Below are 23,626 nucleotides of genomic sequence, written 5' to 3'. Positions count from 1 at the left end.
CTCCCTCCATTCTGCACATCGCGGGTTTTGTGGCTCTTTGCGAGATGTTCTTGGGCATCGAGCCCCATTTTGCGCTATGGAAGAGATTGTTTTGCCTCGTACCCCGTTCTCACGAGGGGTCGATATATCAAGTGGGCGGAGCCAAAATATGGCGCATCGCCGGGACTGGATATCTATCCGGAACCCCGAAGAAGGCGTCCGAAGACTGGCCTTCGGAATGGTTTTATATGGAAGACTCCCCACTGCCGGCTCCAATTCGGATCAGCCTCCCGGAGTTCAGCAACGCTCCCTTGAAGAAACGCCTGAGTTGGCGCCCGCGGAGCCCTCAACGGGAAGATGATGGGAGCGTCCAATATCTGATGGGCCGGATTAGGTTACTGGCCCACTCCGGACTGGCCATGATTGGAGTCATGGCCACGTGCATTATGCGAGGGGTGCAGCCGCTCCAATATAGGGGCCACCCCATGTGGGATTTAAACGGGGAGGATGACGCCACCCGTCACGGCCGCAAGGGGCCGGGATCGACCGCCGATCTAGTGAAGATCCTGTCCGGCTTGTACAAGGGGGAGAAGGAGGACTTCCTCCGCATGAGTCCATTGAATGGATTCTCCATGAATAACCCTCGGGGCTGGGTAAGCGGACGTTTATCTTTCCGATCCATATTCCCAAAGTCAAGTGTCTCACTTTGTGATTTTGACGCAGGAGCTGCGCCGGGACGTGGAGGGCATACGAAGCCTGACCCCATAGCCCGAGTATCCGGGACGATACCTTGATCCGGCCTCCGAAGAGGATCCGGACATAAAGGTGGAGCTGATTGACGGGGTGTTCCACCAACTTAGCATGGACAATGCTGTAGTCGCCATTATGGCTGACTACCCCGGTTTATCTCCGGCTTCCCAGGTGACTACGACCGGAGTCCTGACACCATCACTTGATCCATGCTCATTTCTGACCATCGTATACCAATGGTGCATCGCAGGAGGCGCCCTTAAGGCGGGAAGCCGAACCCGCGGCGGCTGACCAACAAGGGTCAGTTCGGCCCAGCAGGCGGAAGAGGAGTGCGGCGCGAATTGAAACATCGCTGCAACGGTACGGCGCACTGCTGTTTTTAAGGGAAAGATTCCTAGGAGGTATATTAACGCTCATGATTTTTCCAGGAGAAAGAGCGCTCGCCAGATAGTGTCCGGAGAGGTTGCCAATCAAGCCTCCGCCAGCCATGCTCCAACGTGTGGTCCGGAAGGGGAGGCGAACACAAGGCATGATCCGGATGCTCCTCCAACAGAGGATGCCGACAGGCTGTCCGCCACCAGGTCTGAGGTGGAGAGCGCCATGAATCACAGGCACCGCCGGACGGTTCTTCGTGACGCGTGTTTCTCTTCGAAGGCACTGAATGCCTTTAATGCGGGAGACACGCACCTCCGTGCCGCTCGAGATGGTCTAACCAGAGCCACGGAGCAGTATGTGAAAGACATACGGGTGAGGAATTTTAATAGTTATATATGCCAGTAGCCCCCGAGACTTAAAATAGTTAGAATAACTTATTTAAGGATCATTTGTTTGTGCAGGATCTTACGGAGAAGAATACCTGTCTATCCCAGGAGCTTCAAGAGTGCAAGGCCCAACTTGAGGCCGCACTAGCTACCGCAGGAGGAGCCACAGAGACTCCCTCTGGTAATACGTACTTTGAAAAGATAAGTAGTTTATGAAGTGCGGCGTGTGCGTAAGTCTGACAATTGAATTGCAGAGGGTGCCGAACTGGAACCGGACAAGCAACATCTGCTACACCAGCTGAAGGCCGGAGAGAAGGTGCTTATGAGGGTGCAGCAGGAGAGGAACAAACTCCAAGATGCCAACACCCGGCTGGGCGAAGAACTAAAAGATGTTCGGGTCCAGCTGTCTGACTCCGTAAAGGAGAATCGGCGGCTTCGTCGCGGCATTTACAGTAAGTGCTTGAGCAAACTCTTTTGAAAAGAAGAGTTCGGCGAGGAAGTCGATTGACAGAAATGTGTCTGTAGGTGTGCTCACGGGTCATCCGGCGGAGGAAATGCCTGCTTCCACGGGTGACCTTCTTCCCGAGCTGCTGCAACTGCACGAATGTATTCGGCAGGCGATGAGCGGCGTCGTCCAGGCCTTGTGGCCGTCCGTCTCCCTACCCGAGGGTCTTGGAGGGCTTGCTGACAAGCTTCAGGGAGTACGGCAACGCTTCCGTCTGTGGAAGATATCGGCCTGCCGTCAAGGCGCCAGAGAGGCCTAGGCCATGGTGAAGACGCGGTACACGAAGGCTGATCCAAACCACATGGCCGAGGTCGGACCTGTGGGGCCCGATGGGAAGGAGATCCCTGTGAGCTTAATGTACGGCCAAGTAGAGTTGGCCGCGAAATATTCCCAACGGGACTGTAAACTAGACAGTCTGTTAGATGGGATTGAAGAGGAGTTCAATCAATCAATTTTACGATGTAATTTAAAATGACATGTAAAATGCCTTCTAGCCGGATTGTAGATCGTTTGTCTTTGCGGACCTTTTCGCTTCAACCTCGGGACCCAACAGTCCGGAGTGTGTCCGAATACCCTAGCGGTTATAAAAACCGGGGCATGCATGGAGACCAGGAGTAGGGGTCGTTAGTGCTTTATCAGACAAGTGCCCAACTAGTTATGTTATATTACATGGTTAGTAAGAAACATCTTCCAGGGAGAATAGTTCCGTTAAGGGTTCCTTTCCCTGGCAGGCATGCCCTAAGGTGCATGTCAGTACTGCGAAAAGAGCAGAAAAAGCATCTGGGGGCAGATAAGTTTAAATAAGTAATAAATCATCTTTCAAGTCACCGACCGAATATTCCCTTAAGAACACTAGCTTTCGGCTTCACCCAGTCTGAGGTACACATCCGGATGACCCGGCAGTAACAATCACAGAGGTGCTCCCTTTACCTCCTAGCCGAACAATCAGGAACGTAGGGGTAAGCACAGGAGCCAGGCAACCCAGCTTGGCCAAAACTTAAGTCATATCGATGCATATAATGGTGAATAAAAGGTACATGTGGAAGTATGACACATGTGTTGGGCATGAAGCCCGTATAAATAAGCTTCTGTTAAAGAAGCCCCCAGGTATAATGAGTGCGAGTAGCACCTCAAGTGTCTACGAACAATGCCAGATCAGCCTGTCAAAGGCTTTTTACTAAACAAAAACTGGAAAGGAGGAGGAGAACAAGAGACGGCGAAAATGTAAAAGGTGGACGGGGGAGCGAGACGAACTCTGAGTCCGGCGCTAGGCGTAGAATCTTCGGAGACGGGCTACGTTCCATGGGTTCGGCTTGAGTCAGTTGTCAGAGGCGTTACGCAGACGGTATGCTCCGCCGGTCAGGACTTGGTCGATGATAAAGGGACCTTCCCATTTGGGCTTAAGTTTGTCCTTTTTCTTGTCTGGCAGGCGTAGAACAAGTTCGCCAACATTGTAAGTTTTGGCCCGTACTTCTCTACTTTGATATCTTCGAGCCTGCTGCTGATAGAATGTGAAACGAGCTTTTGCCACGTCCCGCTCCTCCTCTAAGGCGTCCAAACTGTCCTGCCGATCCAACTCGGCTTCTATTTCTTCGTACATGCGCACGCGAGGTGAGTCATGAATTATATCGCAGGGCAGAACTGCCTCTGCGCCGTATACCATAAAAATTGTGTGAATCCGGTAGTGCGGTTCGGCGTGGTTCGCAGCCCCCAGAGTACGGAGTCGAGCTCCTCTACCCAGTGCGTGTTAGATTCCATGAGGAACCGCACTAGTCTGGGTTTGATGCCGCTCATGATTACACCGTTTGCCCGTTCGACTTGACCGTTAGTTTGGGGGTGATAGACTGAAGCGTAGTCGAGCTTGATGCCCATGTTTTTGCACCAGAGTTTAACCTCGTCGGCCGTGAAATTCATGCCGTTATTAGTGATGATGCTGTGGGGGACACCATAACGGTGTACTACCCCGGATATGAAGTCTATCACGGGTCTGGATTCGGCCGTTTTAACTGGCTTGGCCTCTATCCATTTGGTGAATTTGTCCACCATGACCAATAGGTATTTTTGCTTGTGGGTTCCCCCTTTAAGGGGTCCGACCATGTCAAGCCCCCAGACCGCGAACGGCCAGGTGATGGGTATAGTTTTGAGGGCGGTGGGTGGCATGTGGCTTTGATTAGCAAAGAGCTGGCAACCGACGCATCGTTGGACTAAGTCCTGAGCATCTGCCCGGGCAGTCGGCCAATAAAATCCTGTACGGAAGGCCTTGCCTACAAGGGCCCGGGCTGCGGCGTGGTGCCCGCCGAGTCCGGCGTGAATTTCAGCCAGGAGATTTCGCCCTTCCTCTTCGGAGATGCACCTTTGAAGGACTCCGGTTGTGCTTTTCTTATGAAGTTCTCCCTCATGGACCTTGTAGGCTTTAGATCGCCGAACTATGCGGCGGGCCTCATTTTGGTCTTCGGGAAGTTCCTGCCTAGTTAAGTAGGCTAGGAATGGTTCCGTCCACGGGGCGATTACTGCCACTATTTCGTGGGCTGAGGGTGTTATTTCATTGGCTGAGCCACCGACTGTGTCAGAATGTTCCGTGTTGGGTGGCGCGGTTGGTTCCGGGTTGCTATTTCCGGACTCCTCCTCCCATAGTACGGATGGCTTAAAGAGCCGCTCCAGGAAGATGTTTGGAGGGACGACGTCGCGTTTTGCACCGATGCGCGCCAACATGTCGGATGCCTGGTTATTATCCTGGGGTACATGGTGGAATTCGAGTCCTTCGAACCGACCTGACATTTTTAGGACGGCGTTACGATAGGCTGCCATTTTCGGATCCTTGGCGTCAAAATCTCCAGTTACTTGGGATATTGCGAGGTTTGAATCCCCGCGCACCTCTAGGCGTTGAATACCCATGGAGATTGCCATCCGGAGACCATGTAGAAGGGCCTCGTATTCGGCTGCATTGTTGGAGTCCGTGTACATTATCTGAAGTACGTATTGGACTGTGTCTCCGGTTGGGGACGTCAGTACGACGCCAGCCCCCAAGTCGGCCAACATTTTGGAGCCGTCAAAATGCATGATCCAATTGGAGTATGCGCCGTACTCTTTAGGGAGTTCGGCTTCGGTCCATTCGGCGATGAAGTCAGCCAAAACTTGCGACTTTATAGCTCGCCTTGGTTTGTAGGTTATGTCAAATGGTAAGAGCTCAATGGCCCATTTTGCAATCCTGCCCGTCGCGTCGCGGTTGTTTATAATGTCGTTGAGAGGGACTTCGGAGGCCACTGTTATCGAGCACTCTTGAAAGTAGTGTCGCACCTTCTGGGATGCCATGAACACCTCGTACGCTATCTTTAGATAGTGTGGATACCGGGACTTGCATGGAGTTAAGACAGTGGATACGTAGTACACTGGTTTTTGAAGAGGGAATTTGTGTCCTTCTGTTTCTCGTTCGATGACGAGCGCTGCGCTGACAACTTGATGGGTTGCCGCGTTATATAATAACATTGGTTCGCCTAGGTTGGGCGCGGCCAGGACCGGATTTGTTGCTAATATGGCCTTTATTTCTTCGAGTCCGGCCGTGGCAGCATCCGTCCACTCAAAGTGTTCGGTGCGCCGGAGGAGGCGATAAAGAGGCAATGCCTTTTCTCCCAAACGGGAGATGAAGCGGCTTAGAGCCGCCACGCATCCAGTCAGTTGTTGTATTTGTTTGAGGTCTTTTGGGATATCCAATTGTGACAGAGCTCGGATCTTGGCTGGGTTTGCTTCAATTCCTCTACCGGATACGATGAAGCCCAAGAGCTTTCCGGCTGGTACGCCGAAAACGCATTTTTCCGGGTTGAGCTTAATGTCATATGCTCGGAGGTTGTCGAATGTGAGCCTCAAATCGTCTACTAGAGTTTCGACGTGTTTGGTCTTAACGACCACATCGTCTATGTATGCCTCCACTGTTTTGCCGATCTGGGTAGCCAGACATGTCTGAATCATGCGCTGATATGTTGCGCCGGTGTTTTCAAGTCTGAAGGGCATTGTGTTGAAGCAGAATGGTCCATATGGAGTAATGAATGCCATTGCGGACTGGTATGTTTCCTCCATCTTGATTTGATGGTATCCGGAGTATGCGTCGAGGAAGCACAATGAATCGTGCCCCGCGGTAGCATCGATGATTTGGTCGATGTGGGGGAGGGGGAAAGGATCCTTTGGAAAGGCCTTATTAAGGTCTTTAAAATCCACACAAAGGCGCCAGGATTTGTCCTTTTTTGGTACCATTACTAGGTTCGCTAGCCAGTCCGGATGTTTTATATCTCTGATGAATCCGGCTTCTAATAGTTTGGCTAGCTCCTCTCCCATTGCCTGTCTTTTGGGTTCGGAAAATCGTCGAAGAGCCTGTTTGACTGGCTTGAATCCTTTTAGGATATTTAGGCTGTGCTCTGCCAGCCTGCGTGGGATTCCTGGCATATCTGAAGGGTGCCAGGCAAAAATGTCCCAATTTTCCCAAAGGAATTCTCGTAGTGCGGCTTCTACATCAGGGTTTAATTGTGCCCCAATGGAGGCCGTCTTTGTGGGGTCCATTGGATGGACCTGGAATTTGACTATGTCGTCTGCTGGTTTAAAAGATGTGGACTTAGATCTCTTATCGAGTATCACATCGTCCCTATTCACCATGGAGCGTAGTGCAGTGAGTTCTTCTGCCGCTAGGGCTTCGGATAGTGCCTCTAGGGCTAGTGCGGCTATCTTATTTTCGGCGCGGAGTGCTATGTCCGGATCACTGACCAGAGTGATGATTCCATTGGGCCCGGGCATTTTGAGCTTCATGTACCCGTAATGGGGTACGGCTTGGAAGATTGTGAATGCCTCTCGCCCTAATAGAGCGTGATATCCGCTGCTGAACGGGGCCACTTGGAACGTGACTTCCTCGGACCTGTGGTTGTCCAGCGAGTAGAACACCACATCTAGTGTGATTTTTCCTGTGCAGCGTACTTCCCGACTAGGGATTATTCCTCTAAAGGTTGTGCTGCTTCGCTCAATGCGGCTCCAGTCTATTTCCATTTTTTGGAGGGTTTCCTCGTAGATGAGGTTTAATCCGCTGCCGCCATCCATGAGTACCTTGGTAAGACGAAAGTCGTCCACTATTGGACTGAGGACCAATGCGGCTGGTGCTCGGGCTGTTCGGAATTTAGGTTCGTCGCTGGCATTGAAGGTGATAGCCGTGTCGCTCCATGGATTTGTTGTTGCTACTTGGTAGACTTCGGCGAGGCTGCGGATTGTTCGTTTCCGCATATTATTTGATGCAAAAGTCTCGAAGACTGTTAATACCGTATTGGTACTGTTGGGCTGGTTCTCCGGGGTTAAAAGCCCTTCGCCACTTTTGGCCACCTGCCGTAGTATCCAACATGCTCGAAGGCTATGTGTTGGAGTGGCGCCCTCTGTATTATGGATTTTGCAGGGTCCGCTAAGCCATCCCTCTAGTACGGTTCCATACCCTTTAGGGGGTTTTTGCTTTTTGGTTTTTGACCCAAGTGCTTGAGTATGGTGCACCCTTTTATTCCGGACTAAGGTTGTGTTCAGGGCCGGATTGTCCCAAAATCTGGTTTCGGTTTTCCAGGCACTCTCCATCGCACAGTATTTTTGTACTATGGTCGCTAGGTCGGCGAAGCGCGTGACCTCGCGACGACTTATGGCGTTCATGATTCCCTTGTCCGTGCAATTGTTGCAGAAAATAGAGATTGCGCTTTCCTCATGGCAGTCCTTTATCCTGTCCATAACCAAGAGAAATCTGGCCCAGTAATGATGTATTGTTTCATCGGGCTCTTGCCGTATTTGAGATAGATTGCTTGTGTTTGGGTGGGCGGGTGGAACTAAATTCGGAACCCCGCCCAATCTGAGGCTCAAAGGCCGAGGAGTTTCCGGATTTGGAAGTTTGGATTGTTGGAGGTCGTCCAACGAATCTAGTCTGTTGTCTGACTTCAGGTTCAGTACTTGATTGACGTTCATCCCTCCGCGGGAATCCGGCGTGGAGGGATCGGGAATCCGGACATAACTGGTTTTTAACGCAGAAGAAGAGTCGCCGCGTTGTTCTTCTACCACAGCAACGTGGTGGGTAGCCTGGGGAGAGTTAATTTCTCTCAGATCGGTTTTAAGCCCAATCCGATCGTAGTCTGTAGCGACTCCCAGGGCGGCGATGCGATCCAAGAGCTCGTTTACGGAAGAGAGCTCCATCGGATCCAGCTGCTCGGCAAATTCCGAGTTGATGCGAAGATCGCTTTTGATGACCCGAGAGGTCATCGTCGAAGCGGTGGCCGGATAGGCGGTCATAAGAAAACCACCTAGCCGGATAGCTTGACCGGCGGCCAAAGCTCCTTTGGCAATGGTACCGTCTTTAAATACGGGAAGAGGCATCCTTCCTGATTGCGACAGCACAGAGGAACTCTCAATGAAAGCACCAATGTCGGTGTCAAAACCGGCGGATCTCGGGTAGGGGGTCCCGAACTGTGCGTCTAGGCGGATGGTAACAGGAGACAAGGGACACGATGTTTTACCCAGGTTCGGGCCCTCTTGATGGAGGTAAAACCCTACGTCCTGCTTGATTGATATTGATGATGTGGGTATTACAAGAGTAGATCTACCACGAGATCAAGGAGGCTAAACCCTAGAAGCTAGCCTATGGTATGATTGTTGTTATTGTTGTTGTCCTACGGACTAAAACCATCCGGTTTATATAGATACCGGAGAGGGCTAGGGTTACACAGAGTCGGTTACAATGGTAGGAGATCTATATATCCGTATCGCCAAGCTTGCCTTCCACGCCAAGGAAAGTCCCATCCGGACACGGGACGAAGTCTTCAATCTTGTATCTTCATAGTCTTGGAGTCCGGCTGATGATGATAGTTCGGCTATCCGAACACCCCCTAATCCGGGACTCCCTCACATGCTTCACGGCGGGCTGAGCTCGGGCGGGTCTCGCACGCTGAGCCGTCTCGACGATGTCGGTGCAGATGTCCGGCTCAGGGCTCGGCTCGCCGATCTTGCCGATGAAGACGTGGATTCCGCCGAAGGGGACCCGGTACCCGTACTCAATTGAGCCGGCGTCGGAGCCCCAGCCTTCGTCGTCGATGTAGATCTTGCCGCGACGACTCTTGGTCATCCGGCCCACAACATATCCCTTGAGCCCTTCGAAGCTGCCCTTCAAGAACTCAAAACCACCGTGCGCTGGCCCCACGGTGGGCGCCAACTGTCGTGGAACCGTCACGGCAGATGTCCTAGCAAAAGGACTTAGTCATGGAGCCATCGCAACTAGGAAGCTTGAAGGGGTTAAAACGGGACAAGGACACGGGAGTTTATACTGGTTTGGCCCCTTGCGATGAAGGTAATGGCTTAATCCAGTTTGAGGTGGGATTGCTTATGTCTCGATTACCAGGGAGCGAATTCGCTTGACCTAGTTCTCGATCTGATGTTACTTGTCCTGAACCGCCGTCGGGTCGTGCCTTTATATACAGAGGTCGACGCCCAACGGCTCATAGAGTCTCGACCGGCTCATAAACAGTGTCCGGCTCGGTCTCTATCTATTCCTGCCTTACAATACAAGTCATATACATATGACGGTTTATCTCTACGGGCCTTAAGCCGCCTTTGGGCCTTGGGCCCTTAACTAAACCACCATCTTCAAGACATAGGTCTTGGGCTTCATATTACGAATCGCCATAGGTATAACCCGGCCCCTCCTGGGTGGGTCATACCTAATAGTTATATCCCCAACAAATTGGATCTGCAAGCATACATGTCTTTATCCAACTAACCTCTCCCTCCCCATTTTTTTTACCATGGGCCCTTGATTTCAAATGTGGGCCTCCACATCACCTTGTAAGTCTCATGTAAAAAAATCACATAGGTTTAGCATTACTCTTTCTTTTAGAAAGAAAATAAAAGGTCTAGCATTACTCTCATTCTGCTATACTCATGTTTTTTCTGGAAGATTTAGATCACTCGAAATGCAAAGTTTTTTTTCAATAAAGACCACCGAAACTCCCTCACCTTTGAGAACATTTTTTCTAACCTTAGCCTCTGATCTTATTGGAATAATTAGTTATTACTTTTCGGGGGGGAGGGGGGGGGGCTGCAAAGAAAGAACTATAAGGACGAAAATTTCATACGATAATTTCGAAATCACCTTTAAACCAACAAGACTATAGGTTACGAACAGACAGGGCGGTGACAAAAGACATACAATTTTGTGCATATGCAACGTAATCAGAATACCCGTTCGTCTTGTGACTCGGGGAGCACAAGGGATTAGGTTTCCTTGCCTTCCGTCAGTTGTGTTGCTGGTTTGCCTCGTCTCATGTGGTGTTAGGACCATAGAGGCGTGACGAATCCTGCTCCATTTGTAGGTGTTTTTAAGATTGATTAGTGTTTATGCCTACTTAGGAAGGCAAGTCGGTCGTGATTCATTGAAGATAGAATAAAGTTATCCACGCTTAGCCCCTGCCCCGGCGATACGTCTAGCGTCATTGGAGGACGTGTCTCCGACGGACCTCGTGAGATTCGATCGGTACTGGTTTTCGGTGGATTTGCTTGGATCCAATATGTGTTCGTGTGTTTACGGTTGAATTCTTCTGATCTATGCGTCTTTTCATTGGGTGTGGTTGCTGTTCTGGTCACTAGTTCTGCGGGGTCTTGGCACAATGACTTTTCAATTGTCTACAAAAAGGTTAGCCCGACTCCGACAAGAGAGGGCCGATGACAACGGCGCGCATTCAGCTCGTTGTAGTGCTTGCAGTTGTTGATATGTGGTCTAGGATCTGCATGTGTTCTTTATATCGCCATGACATGTTAGGGATGAAGTACATATAAAGAAGAAACTCTAATACAAGCTTGTGAAGCGAGAGGTGCAAATCAAGTGAGGTGGCCGGAGGAAGCCATAATGTGGGCACCGTGTACTTGATCAAGGGCAACTCCAACGCACGACCCAATGATCCGGCCGCGTTCATTTGGGGTAAACGGACACAAAAACGTGGTCCAACACGCGGGAGCAAATGGGTGAACGCCTGTTTTCGTCCACTTTTGACCTATTCCCGGCCCAATTTTGAGCCACGTTTGCGTCCAAACGGACAGGCGCGGACGAGCACGACGTGTGCCTGTGTCCTCCCCTGGCCCGCCCGTCGGGGACACATGTGCTCATTTTTCTCCCCCAACCGCCCCCAAAATCCCCCAAACCCTACCCTGCCATTGCCGCAGCCGCCATTTTCTCGGCCACCGCCCTGTCCAGCTCGACGCCCCTCCTCCCGGCCCCATCCCCACCACCTACTCTCCCGATCTCTGTCTCGGCTGCGTCGTTGTCCAGTCGGGCCGCCGGATTTGAGCGCATCTGGCCGCCTGATTTGTGCGCATCCAGCCGGCGGCGGCTGTGCCTAGCCATGGATTGGCTGGGCACCGGACCACACAACCCCGACAACACCTCTGCGCGGCATGTAGGCATGGACTCCGCCTCTAGCCGCTCGGATCTACCCTATCGGAACGGCGCCGGCAAAAAAACGCACGACCGTCATCCAGGCTCGGCGCTGCCCCAGCAGCTGTCGGATCACCGTTGCCGCTCATAAGGTGCGACGACTGCCCATGGCAAGTTGTTCGCCATGTTTCTACCACATCGGAACACCCGGAGTGGGTGTTCATCAAGTGCAAAAAAGATAGGGTATATGCTTGTTTTGTTTCGGTTGTGCTTCTGGATTTAACGTAATGTCAATAGCTCCCGGCTCATACGCAAATTTGCATGTAGGATGGATGCAAATTTTGGTATAGCGAAGAAGAAACATCAATCTATTGATTGGGCGAAATTTGATGGATGCTCGTGCACTCCTTACCAGAATAGAGGCTAGAGATGAGATTCGATGTGAAACAACGTCTACTTCTTTAGAATCAAACAAGAAAGAAGTATACAAGATCAAGAATCCGTGGATCAACAATGAAGGCATCGAGAAGATATTAATCCAACTTGTGGGTGCAGTTATGGAAGTTGGATTTATGTTAAAATGCCTAATTACTCTTGTTTTTTTGTCTTATTATTCTTGTTAAGAATTGGCGAATGCACTACCATGTATCAAAATGCCATTGATGAAATAAAAAAATGTGTTGGCAACAAAAACGTGTGCATACGGGCATCGAACGGACCCGATGCCGCCTCGCGTTGGGCGCACGACCGACGCATCCACAAATCCTGGTAGACATCGCCCCATTGTCATCCCTAAACAGACAAAATCCAGACAAAACAGACATCCCGTTTGTGATCGTGCGTTGGAGTTGGCCTAACAAACCAGATTAGGATTATGATTAACAAATCCAAGTGCGACAGAGAAGGAATCAGGAGCCGTTGAGATGGAAGGAAGGACGATCACGTGCGAACAACTTACTCCCTCCGGGGAGTACGTACGTAAGTCGTTCCGGCCGGGCCCATCGATCGATCGCGGGGCTGGGGCTGGGCTAGCGTGCAACGCCGGCCGGGACGCTAGTTAGTCAGGGCACTTTTGGATCCTCTAATCGTGACGGCGCTACCACGTGCACACCCATGTCCATGCGAGACTGATGGATCCATATCGATCAGCTAGCCAGCTCTGTCGTCGGCGGCCAGTGGGAGGGACGTCGAGGTCGCTCCATCACCTCGACGCGCGCGAGTCGTTTTACGGCGAGGTGAGGCACGCCGGCAGGCAACGTGACGGGCCCGGCCAAATGGTTCTCGGATTTGGACCTTTGATGTAACGGCGCGCGATCGTGAGATCGGTGGTTGGTGTACACGGTCTCAGGGCCACACCATGGTACGCCGGTGTCACGTAGATATTCGAGCGGTATGGCGAGCACATGAGCAGCGACGCGACGGCGTGCTGCTCGGCGGAGCGCTCGAGTGGAGTGCCCCGGCCGGCGACGCGTGCATATGCATGGCCCCAGCTAGCCGCTGTCGGCCGGCCTGCACGGCGGGGGTGCGCACGGGCGCGCGCTCTACGTACGTGCATGGAGCGCGTGGCTGTGTCTGGGTTGTCCATCGGCGGCGCACGAACGGAATTACACAGGCCGACCGGTGTGGTTCAGTTCACCCTCCGGCAGTCCGGCGTGTACGCGCTGGAAATCAAGTCCACGTGTGCACGATCGATACACACTCCAGCACTGGAACCTACCGCATGCTATAGGTAGGGACTAGGGAGATTGAGCTCAGTAAGGGAGTCATGGATGAAATGCCATTACCAGGAGCAGGAGTACGTACTCGCGGCGCCCGCCTCCTCCTGGATGAAACGGTGAACTGCCTGTTTCCGTAACAAGAAAAGAAGAGTACTGTATATTAGTTTTTTTTTTGCGGGTAGTACTGTATATTAGTTAAACACTAGGATGTTTAAAGAATAAAAGGTTAACAACTAGGAAAGGTGAAGTACGAGCACATCAATCGAGAGCTACAGGCCACAGCTGGCTGATTATCAGTACGTTGCGGCCAAAAGAGAGAGAGAACTGTTTATCAGTACGAGGGCACGAGAGTGAAGACGATTGCGATGTATTCCTTCGTTCCATAATATAAAAAGCGTTTAAATTACTAAAATAACGATTTAAACATTCTTATATTAATTTACGGAGGGAGTACTCTCTACGTATCAAAATATAAGACGTTTTTTTAGGCCAGCTTGTTTAGCTTAGGAAACGTCTTATATTTTAGTTAAGACGTAGTATATTCCCAAGTGTTATGTTTGCTACAGTAATTTTTCCGCTCATGGCTCCTGCCTTGCCTCGTGGCATCTCCAAGGCGGACCCGCAAACTGCTCACGTTCGTTCGAACCGAGCTGTCCGGACTACACAAGCCTCCAACGCGGGTCTGTATCAGTTCGCGGGGCGATCCGAACGTGTTTTCTCCTGTAAATTGGAGACAAAACTAGAGGAGGTTTGCGGGAGTCCGAACACCCGAAACGAAGGACTCTGACACCCCCGGCCCACCCAATCCCCCCTCCCGATCCCATTTTCTTGCCCTCCCCCCCTTCCCCCCTTGCTTTGCATCCGCACCCTCCACCTCCTCTGCCGTCGCCCTACGTCTCCGGCCGCCACAAAGGCATTGCCGAACGTTCGCAACTAGCACCGACGTGCTCGCTCGCCTTTACGATGGAGCTGTCCACCCTGGAGCCGTTTGTACCCAGGTACACTCCGCCCCTGTCGACGACCTCCATGGCGCAGACCATGCCCGACAGTTGTTCGGTCAAATGCCATTGACCTTATTTTCAAATGCTATGCCTTTTTAGGGTACGAAGGATGATGAGTTACTCAACCATGGAGGATGAGTTGTTGTGCGATGCGTGGTTAGCCGTATCTGCGGATTTCGTAGGCAGGAGCAGAGGGGAGGCCTTCTGGGAGCAAGTACATGAAATGTGTCATGCATGAAAGCACATTGCGCTCTATGACATGTACATCATTCAACCACGCAACGTGAGTCATCGTTGTATCGCTGGCATGCTATCCAAATCAACGTCACCAAGTTTTGCGTCGTGGTTCGTCAGCTCGAGGCAAGGTGGCCATTGGACGTGGCAGAGGACGAGATCGTAAGTTTTGCTTCCTCTTGTTCAACTTGTTGATTGATTTATTCACTCAATGTTAGTCTACACATTATATGTAGCCCGCATGCGCTGTTGTGATGTACCATAGGAAAGAGGGACGGCCATTTATGTGCACACACTGTTGGAGGAAGATGAAGGGGCAGTATGTGTGAGACGACATGATCCGTTCATGAAAACTTGTTGAACATTCAGTTAATCTCGTTGAACTTGAACCGTTGTTGTACAAGACTTATTTGCATGCTACATATGGATGATTTGTGCTATTTTCTATCCGAACTTTGATAAATATCGACCGGTTTACATGAATTTCGTCCGGTTTGTTTAAATGCGGGTTGAAACTTATGCAGCTACGATTGGATGACGTCCTCCCACATCCATGTCCACGGACCGGTCCCTTGCCCGCGGACGGATGCGGGAGAAAATTTGCGGGTTACCGTTGGAGATGCCCTTAATCCACTTTTATACTTGTCCATAGTGTAGTGCGTCATTATACCATTTAAAACTTCTTTCAATACGAATTTAATGATATAATTTTTGCTCTTGCCGCAGTCGCCCACGTTGGAATGTTGGGGATATCGCTTATCGGGAACTTATCGGCCGACCCATGATAAGAGGTAAATCGGTTAGTTTGTCGGCATATCGGCCGATTTAAGATCATATCAGCTGATTTATCGGCCGATTTATCTTATCGGTCAGACAGCGGTAAGTGATAAGTCAGCCAATTTATCGGAATATCGAAAGATATATTGAACAACACTTCAATTTATGATCAAACTTAAATCTCAAAAAATACGAACGCACTACATTATGAAATAAAGGGAGTATGATCAACAATGAAAGTTGGTGGTGTATCTCACTATCTCAATGACCAGGAGCACGCCCTTGGCATTTCCCCATAAATTAATCAGCAGTTACGCAGATGGAACTTTGTTGAGAAGCCTGAACCGAACCGAACCGAAGTCTCTGCGACGTGACATCTGAGGAATCTCAGTGGCCGGCGAAGATGATAGATAGGCTCAACCAGAACAAACTTTAGCCTCGGGTTAGGATCTCGCTTTCGTCTCTTACGAAGCCACTGAATCACTCGTCACCATAAAACAATTCGCGGTCGCATGCTTGTTTATCTCGATGTAGCGGTTGTCCCGGGCCCAAGGAATTCCCCGACGGCGAAAGCACATCCCCTCGCGACACTTTTATCTGATTTGTCATCCGGTGCATAAACTACTCCTTAACGACCAAATCATGTCCGCCAACGACAGGATTAGCACAGGATTAGCACATCCGGAGGCGAGCAAAGGGCCGCTCCGATCCAGATCGATCGTCTGTTGACACGATGGGTCGACCGCTATGTAGGCGTTGGGTTGTTGCACGCACCGGCAGATTGTTCCATGGGTTGTCAGTCGGCCACTGTGCGACGTTCTCCTTCCCTGTGCTGTGATAAATAGACACGGCGAGGGCCAGCCTTGGCACATACGGCGACAAGCAGATGAGCAGTGCGCGTCAGAGCAACCAAGGCACGGCCAACAGCGACAGGGTGCCGGCGTGCCGCTCACCGACGCCTTTGAGCTCATCTTGTGATGCACTCATCAAAACCGTGCGACCGGTGACCGCGAGCCGCGTGATCCGGTCACGGTCAGATCGCATCCGCCCCTCGCCAACCATACCCTGCTTGACAAGGCGCGGGCACGTACTGGACGGAACGAAATTTCTGCAGAGGCAGTCAATATTCGTGCGTTACAATCCCGACGGTTCGGTGCTGCTGGGGTTACAGTCTGCTCTGTCCGACTTGATGAACTTCAGCCACTTCCAGTTGGCATAGGACGCCGCTTCGTCCTCAAACGGGACGGTGTCGTCGTCCCCGTCGTGGGGCGCCTCGCCGGACCGAGGCGTCGCCGGAATTTGCTCCCGGTATCCTCGCGCCATCTCCTCCGCCTCGGCGAACACCTTCTGCAGAAAACAAAGGCAATGAAAATATGTGACTACCTTCAATGCCGGCTAAACACATATACCCCCTTCGTTCCTAAATATTTGTCTTTCTAGAGATTTCAACAAATGACTACATACGGAGCAAAATGAGTGAATCTACACTCTAAAATATGTCTCTATACATCCGTATGTGATAGTCTATTTGGAATCTCTAAAAAGACAAATATTTAGGAACGGAGGGAGTAGTATGTAAAACTGAAGAGCCAAAGAGGCAGTGGTCTTACCTCTTTGTTGGAGAGAAACAGTCCAGGCTCGCTCTCAAGGTCCCTAATACTGCACAGAGCCGAAACGCGTGAGCTCTCAGTGTTGCATACACATGGTTTTTAGTTTTTGCAAGTTTTTTTCGCGTACCTAAGAGCAATTCTGTCTGGCGTCGTCGATTTGATCACAAGCGCTTTCACTCTCTCGCCCACCCTGAGCGCGTCACTGACGGATCTCAGCTGACCGTGTGTTATCTTTGATACATGCAGCAAACCACTGCAGAAGCATCACAAGCTGTAGATTAAACATCCGAAATGTTCCCACCTCTAGATTGTTCACAAGCTTGCCATGTGGTAGAATGATGTCTATATATGGTTCAATGAGACTGGATGGGGTCCAAACTTTATTCGGGCATGCAACAATACAAGATGGATAATACTACCTAGGGTCCGAATTATAAGATGTTTCCAATATGGACTACATAAGGACTGAAACAAGTGAACAAACACATTAAAAAGCGTCTATATACATCCAATTCAGAAAAAAGTTACTCCTCCGATCCATATTAATTGTCACTGCTTTAGTAGTACAAAGTTGTACTAAAGCAATGGCAATTAATATGGATCAGAGTGAGTAGAACATCTTGGAACAGAGGGAGTGCCTTTTGAAAGGAAAGATGCATACTCCCAATGCTTGAAGTTATATGATCTATTATAAATGGAAGCGAAGCATGACATGTAAATACTTGGAAGTATACATGCTCCAAAGGAACAAGACAAGTCCTTCGCTTGAGCACAGCGCAATCACTCATAATCTAAGCCAGGAGATTGATAAAAGAAGAGATACCTCATTATCTGGCGAATTATCATAATTTCCAGTGGAACTCATCAGTGTGAAGGCTAGTCAGTAAATCTCATGTTTCACTAAAATTAACAATCACTCTTTTGTTCAGGTAATCCAGTTAAGAATGTCAAAAGGAGCAAGACTGACAATTATACTTATATAATCTAGTCAAGACTTAGCGTCATCAATGTTGCCAAGATTTAAAACATATTGTGGCAACAGCCACCTTCTAAATTATTTGGTAAACCTATTTTTCGTTTGTCATAAAATAGGAGTAAGCCATACTAAAACATATGCACGACTATAAGAGAATATGGCCAAAAATGAAATTATCAGCAGCTACTAATGAAATGATGGAACTGGAAGGTATGCTCCTTCAACTTTCAAGTGTAAAATGAACTTTGGCAGAAAAGAAGAAATGCCATATTTAGTATGTATTCCCTCCGTTCCAAAATAGCTGTCATGGTTTTAGTTCAGTTTAGTGATATTACCTTCTGTTAGTCTCCCCAATCCTTATTTGTGCACCATATGGGAACAACTTGCGGACTGTCCCTTCCAAGAGAGCCCCTTCTTTAAGGTATAACATTGCCTAAAAGAAGTACCGAAGATCAAAATTAATCAGAAGAACTCAAGGGTACTCATTGTTCTCTCATACAAGTCAAAATCTGACCAATGTTCTGCAGAATTCAATTGATATCGATACTTCAAGTGTATTTATCACGAGTTGTAGACTGTAGCGAAAGCTATTTAAATACATTTCTTGCACTGTGTCTTTAGGCAATTCAATAAGTTAGATGGACCAAGATTCTCTACTATGAAGAGCCACAGTAAAAACACATGATATCCTTGTAAACAATATGTTAGTGAATGCTACAGGTAAGGACAACAGACTGAACAGAGGCCCATGTAAACATGCAGTTAACTTACCCAAGCCTCTTTTTCACTAATTATTAATTCGTTAGTCCTTTCGTCAATCTTTGTAATACAGACATGTATCTGTCGACCAACCTGTGCACAAGAAACAATATAATTCACAAGTCACAACCACTTTATTGACAATAACTTGACAAAACTAGATAAAAGGGATCATGCGTCTTACATTGTTCTTTAGATCTGTAAAATTTCTTGCTCTAGTCATCATCTGAGGCTTAGGTAGGAATGCCCGGAGCCCCTAAATGATGGCATCATGGATGTGAGTTTTAGCTACAAAATTTGAAAGTGAACTGTAATGTAATCCATTGAACTCGTATGAGTAATCCGCACCTCAATTCTTGACAACAAGCCTCCAGCATTCCACTCAGAAATTTTAACCTTGATAGGCACATTTAGCTGCTTTATCTGGACATCAGTATGTACAGAAATTTTCATATATAAAACATTCAGAATGAAAATAATAGCTATTGAACTCAAAACTTCATAGGTCACAGTCATGTCCAATCATCAATTGTCATTGAAAAAACATGACGAAAACAAGGGTTTTCCATCCTACAATTTTTTCCATTGCACTGCTCTGCATCCAAGATTTGAAACATCAATTTTACAATACAATAGGCTAAATGACGGATTCATGTACGTTGTTATTAGTTGGAAGAGTACAAGGTTTCATGATCATAATACCAATCATTTCTCCATGTACTTAAGCATGAAATCACTCTACGTTCTTAACAAAAACATGAGATACTCTGTTTTGGGCTGCAACGCTGATTTTGACTCATGCCATGCTAAGAACCATCAAGACAAAATTGTGTATTAACCTAGGAGCAAGCTATGATAGTACATAATTGCCTACTAACCCACAAGCCAGATGTATATCACACTGCATTAATAGCTAGAGCTTTTAGATAGGCCAGCCAGTATATGAAAAATATACTTAGTACAAGCAAGACGGCACTCATGACTCAGGGGTTGCAGATCTACTCCTGATACCAATCATACACACTACATTAGTAGTGATGTTTGAAGTATCTGTACTGCATTATGTTCAGACAAACTATATCTGTATCTGGTACTGAACTACTGACAGTGAGCATCAAAACATACATTGAACGATCAGTTCATCAAATTCCAACAACAATAATAGAGAGGAGAGTCATAGAGGACCTGCCTCACTCTGTGCCACGCGACGCGCCGGAACAGCCTGCGCGCAGACAGCAACGGCCGCCCGCCAAGTGTTCGGCCGAGGACCTCGGCGAACACCACCGTGCCAACGCCCACCACCGGCGCACATTTCTCCTTCCCGGTCCTCCCAAACTTCACAATCCCGCCCCCGCCGGCCGCGACGCCGACCCTGCCTTCCGCGGCGAACTCCCTCGCGCCGCCCGACGCGACGTCGCACGCCAGGTAAGCGAACTCCTCCGGGGACGCCGGCGCCGCCTCCTTGGTCAGCAACAGCGCCGGCTCGCCTCCGGCGCCGACGTCTACGTCGAGCGCCCGCGCGTCGCCCCCGACGACGACGCCGACGACCAGGTCCCCGGGCATGGGGTCGTAGTAGATGACCCCGCGCCCGGCCGACACAGCCCCGTCCTCCGAGGCGTGCTTCTCCTTCCCGGCGGCGGCGGCTTCGGACGTGCCCTCGCTGGCGTCGGCGCCCTTCACCTGGAAGAAGTTGAGGTAGGGCGCGAGCGCCTCGGCCGTGGACGGCGCCGGGGCGGCCTCCGGCTCGGGCTCGTCCTCCTCCGGCGCGGAGGGGGACGGGAAGGGCTTGTCGAGCAGGTGGAGCTCCTCGCCTCCCCCTCCGCCACCCCCGCCCTCGACCACATCGGAGGAGGAGGAGGGTGAGGAGCGGAGCGGCGAGGGAGTTCGCCCGCTGAGTAGGACGGGGATGCGGGAATGGAGGCGGTGGCTCGCCGCAGGCGCTCCGTGCTTGGGTCGGCGGGCACGCGGGGAGACCGACGCGGCGGGGAGGAGGGAGAGGAGCGAGGGCGGCGGCATGGCGAGGCGAGCTCGCGGGGAGCGAGCGGCGTGGCGGTCAGCGGCTGTGCTGCTCCAGCTCTATCTCCTCGCGCCGATAATTTTTTTTGGAAATTTCTCATCGGCAGCAACCTCATCCTCCATTCCCGCTATTCTGGTGAACCAATCGGCCCGGCCCATCAGCGAAGACGTAGACCAGCCCAGGCTTCCGCCTGGCCCAGTAAAGTCGAGCGCCACTGACATGCGGGACCTAGGTCGAGCCGTCTGGGTCTGACCGACGCGAGCCCGAATCGACAGTCGCAGTCGGATCAGAGAGCGGCGGAAGGAAGGGGAGCGAGCGAGCAGAAGCAAAGGAGGCGGAGGGGGAGATGGGGTTCATGCTGCGGGTGAGGCTGGCCTCCTTCTTCGCGGGCGCGGCCGCCGCGGCGGCCGGCGGCAGCTACTTCCTCTACAAGGACTACAAGCTCGCCCACGACTCCACGGCCCTCAAGGTACGGGCCGCGCGCGCCCCTCCCCGCCTCAGATCTCGGACGCTGCACCGCCCCAAACGCATCCGCCCGCGGTTCCGCGCCCCTCGTCTAGGCAGTAGGACGGGGGGAATGGGGAAACCCCCCCTCCTCGATGCGTCGTCCTCTGTGAAGGATGGATCGCACTTCGCACTGCTGATTTCCTGACGCGGGTCGAGGAAACTACTTCTTTGTTTGTTTGTAGATCATGTATTCATGTTGCTGTTGGCATCATTGGTCTGCCCTGAAAATTTACGCCAGCATCGATCTTGGATAGGCACCAGGAGAACGTATCCAGGTCCGTCCGAAAATACTTGTCATCAAAATGGACAAAAAAGGGATGTATCTAGAACTAAAATACATCTAGATACATCCCTTCTATTCATTTTGATCGATGACAAGTATTTCCGGACGGAGGGAGTATATACTTTGGGATGCCTGTGGTGCCACGTTTTGTTTGATTACAACTTGTGTTCTGTCTGCCTGCCTACAAATCAGCATGTCTAGTTTCTGCAAGCCGTGATTGGTAGCCAGAAATGCCGTTTTGAGTCTGACCTCTATGGCTCACAGTTCCAGTACCACTTCGTGGATGTCTTGGCGTACCAAGCTAATGGTCTGTTTGTCAGTTCAGTAATTTGTCATAGCTTGCTCTGATCATAGGGGTAATCGTGGGGTACAATGATTTGAGTAGGATCCACGGTACAATGTTGCATCGATACATACTCGCCGTACTTTGTTCATAGTTTCAGGCAAGCAATTGGATATGGGGCTGCCTAGGATAGAGTCAATATCTTTTGGGGTACAATGATTTAAGTGATGTGCTGTCTTGTCTAAATGCATGTGACTGGTTTGCTGCAACTTGACCTCCGGATGATGGATCGATGGATATGTAGTGTTCTATAATTATCTCATACCACACACTGAAATGCCTATTTGCTTGGTAAGTGATAACATTGTGTCTGCAGTCCCTTGGCACATTACAAGATGATCATGTCTTAACAACATAGAATGGAAGCGATCATGAATTTGGAGATGCATCTAGTGTTAACAGCATAACATTTATTATTGTTGAATTTTACTCACTTTTTTGCTGTGCATTGGTATTTGTTGATGCAGCATATCTCAGGACCGTTTCAGTTTCATAGGCACAACCAGTCTTCAAAGTTCCAACATATATTTGCACAAACATATATGTTTTTTTTCCAGAGTAAACTTAAGTATAGACTATATAACATTTTGGACATTATATTACATATATCATAACTCTTGAAGCTGGCCTGTTCAGCTCATCAACAACAACGTTGGTGGTTTTGCCTACCTTCCAGTAAGAAATCAAATTATGCTAACTTCATCAGAATGATGGAACAATAGATATCATGACATTGAATTTGAGAAGAACACTAGGTTAATTCATCATGCCTGATATACCATGGTCATTGGTATGCACTGGTGGGATTGTTCAGTAGTTCATGTAAATGTGCAGAATTTCATAGATGAAAGGCTGAAATTTGTCGAGGTAGATGCGATAAAGACACATGCTCGTATAGTTATCCCATAAGAAGTTGCTTGAAATGTGGGGATGGGTGTCTTATGCTAATTTTGAGCGGTTGTAACTAACCTTAGTTGAGGATGTTTTTCTTCTCTGAGGTAAAGCTTAGTTGTGGATGTTTTTCATAAGTGAAGTTGTCTTTCACATGTCATGGGCGTTTAAGCAGCGCAATCATTGGTCTGAGCTTCAAGATTGAGGTTTCCATACATGTGATGTTTGTTAATCATGCTCCCTCTGCATTTGCACTATACACTTGCATGATTCTGGTTGGGTTGTAGTCTTGTAGATAAGCATCTGATCTCTAAATCACGACTTTTCCAGGTGAAAGGTCTCCACGACCATGTGGACGCCCGTTACAAGGCTCTCGACAAGCGACTTGCAGCTCTGGAAGCCCAGAAAAGCACCGACTCCTCTCCGGCTGTGGACGCGCCATCGGGCTAGTCGTCCGTCTGTGGACGCGCCATTGGGCTAGTCGTCCGTCTGTCCATCACGAGGCTTGACAAGTGGATGATTCAAAGTTTGTTTACTTTTAACATGCGCGCGCTATCTGCTTCTCCTTTGAAGGCAAGGGGCCTGTGACTGACAGCGAAATAATCTAGCCAATGGTTTTTATTTTGTTGTTTGGGCAAGAAGAATCTTGTTTTTTGTTGCATGATGATGGGATACATCAGATCTTTGCACACCATTTCACACTTGCTGTTTGTTTTACTAGCAATGTAGTACTCCCTCCGTCTGGAATTACTTGTCACGAAAATGAATGGAAATGGATGTATCTAGAACTAAAATATGTCTAGATACATCCATTTCTGGGACAAGTATTTCCGGACGGAGGGAGTAGATGGTTTATGATGCCTGTTTTTCGCTGGTTTGATAGTCTCTGCTGATGAAGGGAAAATTAGCGCTGGTTGGTCCATGCTTGCACGTTTTATTGTGGAGAAGAAAAAGAAAAGTCCAGCTGATAAGCGTTGGTAGTATCTGCAAAGGGATCCGATCCAGCTCAACATCACCTTGTCCACTCGCCACGGCGACCCCGTTGCGTGTGGCCATGCCTCTTGCCGACCTCTGTCTGTTTCCTAATTCCC

The 23,626-nt window shown here is 49.7% G+C and overlaps 2 protein-coding genes across 2 annotated transcripts; one reads left to right on the top strand and one right to left on the bottom strand.

Moving 5' to 3' along the window:
- Positions 1–16,240: 16,240 nt before the first annotated feature.
- LOC123142269 (protein PIGMENT DEFECTIVE 338, chloroplastic) lies at positions 16,241–20,614 on the bottom strand. The gene is made up of 8 exons (XM_044561258.1): positions 19,680–20,614; positions 18,843–18,917; positions 18,679–18,750; positions 18,507–18,587; positions 18,071–18,168; positions 16,887–17,012; positions 16,760–16,808; positions 16,241–16,496 (listed from the first exon to the last, which is right to left on the bottom strand). The coding sequence occupies exons 1-8, from the start codon at positions 20,508–20,510 to the stop codon at positions 16,284–16,286; spliced, it is 1,545 nt and encodes a 514-aa protein (XP_044417193.1). The 5' UTR covers positions 20,511–20,614; the 3' UTR covers positions 16,241–16,283.
- A 114-nt stretch (positions 20,615–20,728) lies between these two features.
- LOC123142280 (uncharacterized) lies at positions 20,729–23,234 on the top strand. The gene is made up of 2 exons (XM_044561266.1): positions 20,729–20,980; positions 22,866–23,234. The coding sequence occupies exons 1-2, from the start codon at positions 20,858–20,860 to the stop codon at positions 22,983–22,985; spliced, it is 243 nt and encodes an 80-aa protein (XP_044417201.1). The 5' UTR covers positions 20,729–20,857; the 3' UTR covers positions 22,986–23,234.
- The last annotated feature ends 392 nt before the right edge of the window (positions 23,235–23,626 follow it).

Source organism: Triticum aestivum, chromosome 1B (genome assembly GCF_018294505.1).
Source record: "Triticum aestivum cultivar Chinese Spring chromosome 1B, IWGSC CS RefSeq v2.1, whole genome shotgun sequence".
Lineage (NCBI taxonomy): Eukaryota > Viridiplantae > Streptophyta > Magnoliopsida > Poales > Poaceae > Triticum > Triticum aestivum.
This window is presented reverse-complemented; position numbering and strand designations above follow the sequence as displayed.

Bases quoted from the DNA above. Each gene is read 5' to 3' on its own strand.
- LOC123142269 (XM_044561258.1), bottom strand. From the start codon at position 20,510: ATGCCGCCGCCCTCGCTCCTCTCCCTCCTCCCCGCCGCGTCGGTCTCC. The intron at 18,751-18,842 runs GTGCGGATTACT...GCCATCATTTAG, and splicing joins GCTTGTTGTCAAGAATTGAG to GGGCTCCGGGCATTCCTACC. The intron at 16,809-16,886 runs GTACGCGAAAAA...GGCTCTGTGCAG, and splicing joins CCAGACAGAATTGCTCTTAG to TATTAGGGACCTTGAGAGCG.
- LOC123142280 (XM_044561266.1), top strand. From the start codon at position 20,858: ATGGGGTTCATGCTGCGGGTGAGGCTGGCCTCCTTCTTCGCGGGCGCG. The intron at 20,981-22,865 runs GTACGGGCCGCG...CGACTTTTCCAG, and splicing joins ACGACTCCACGGCCCTCAAG to GTGAAAGGTCTCCACGACCA.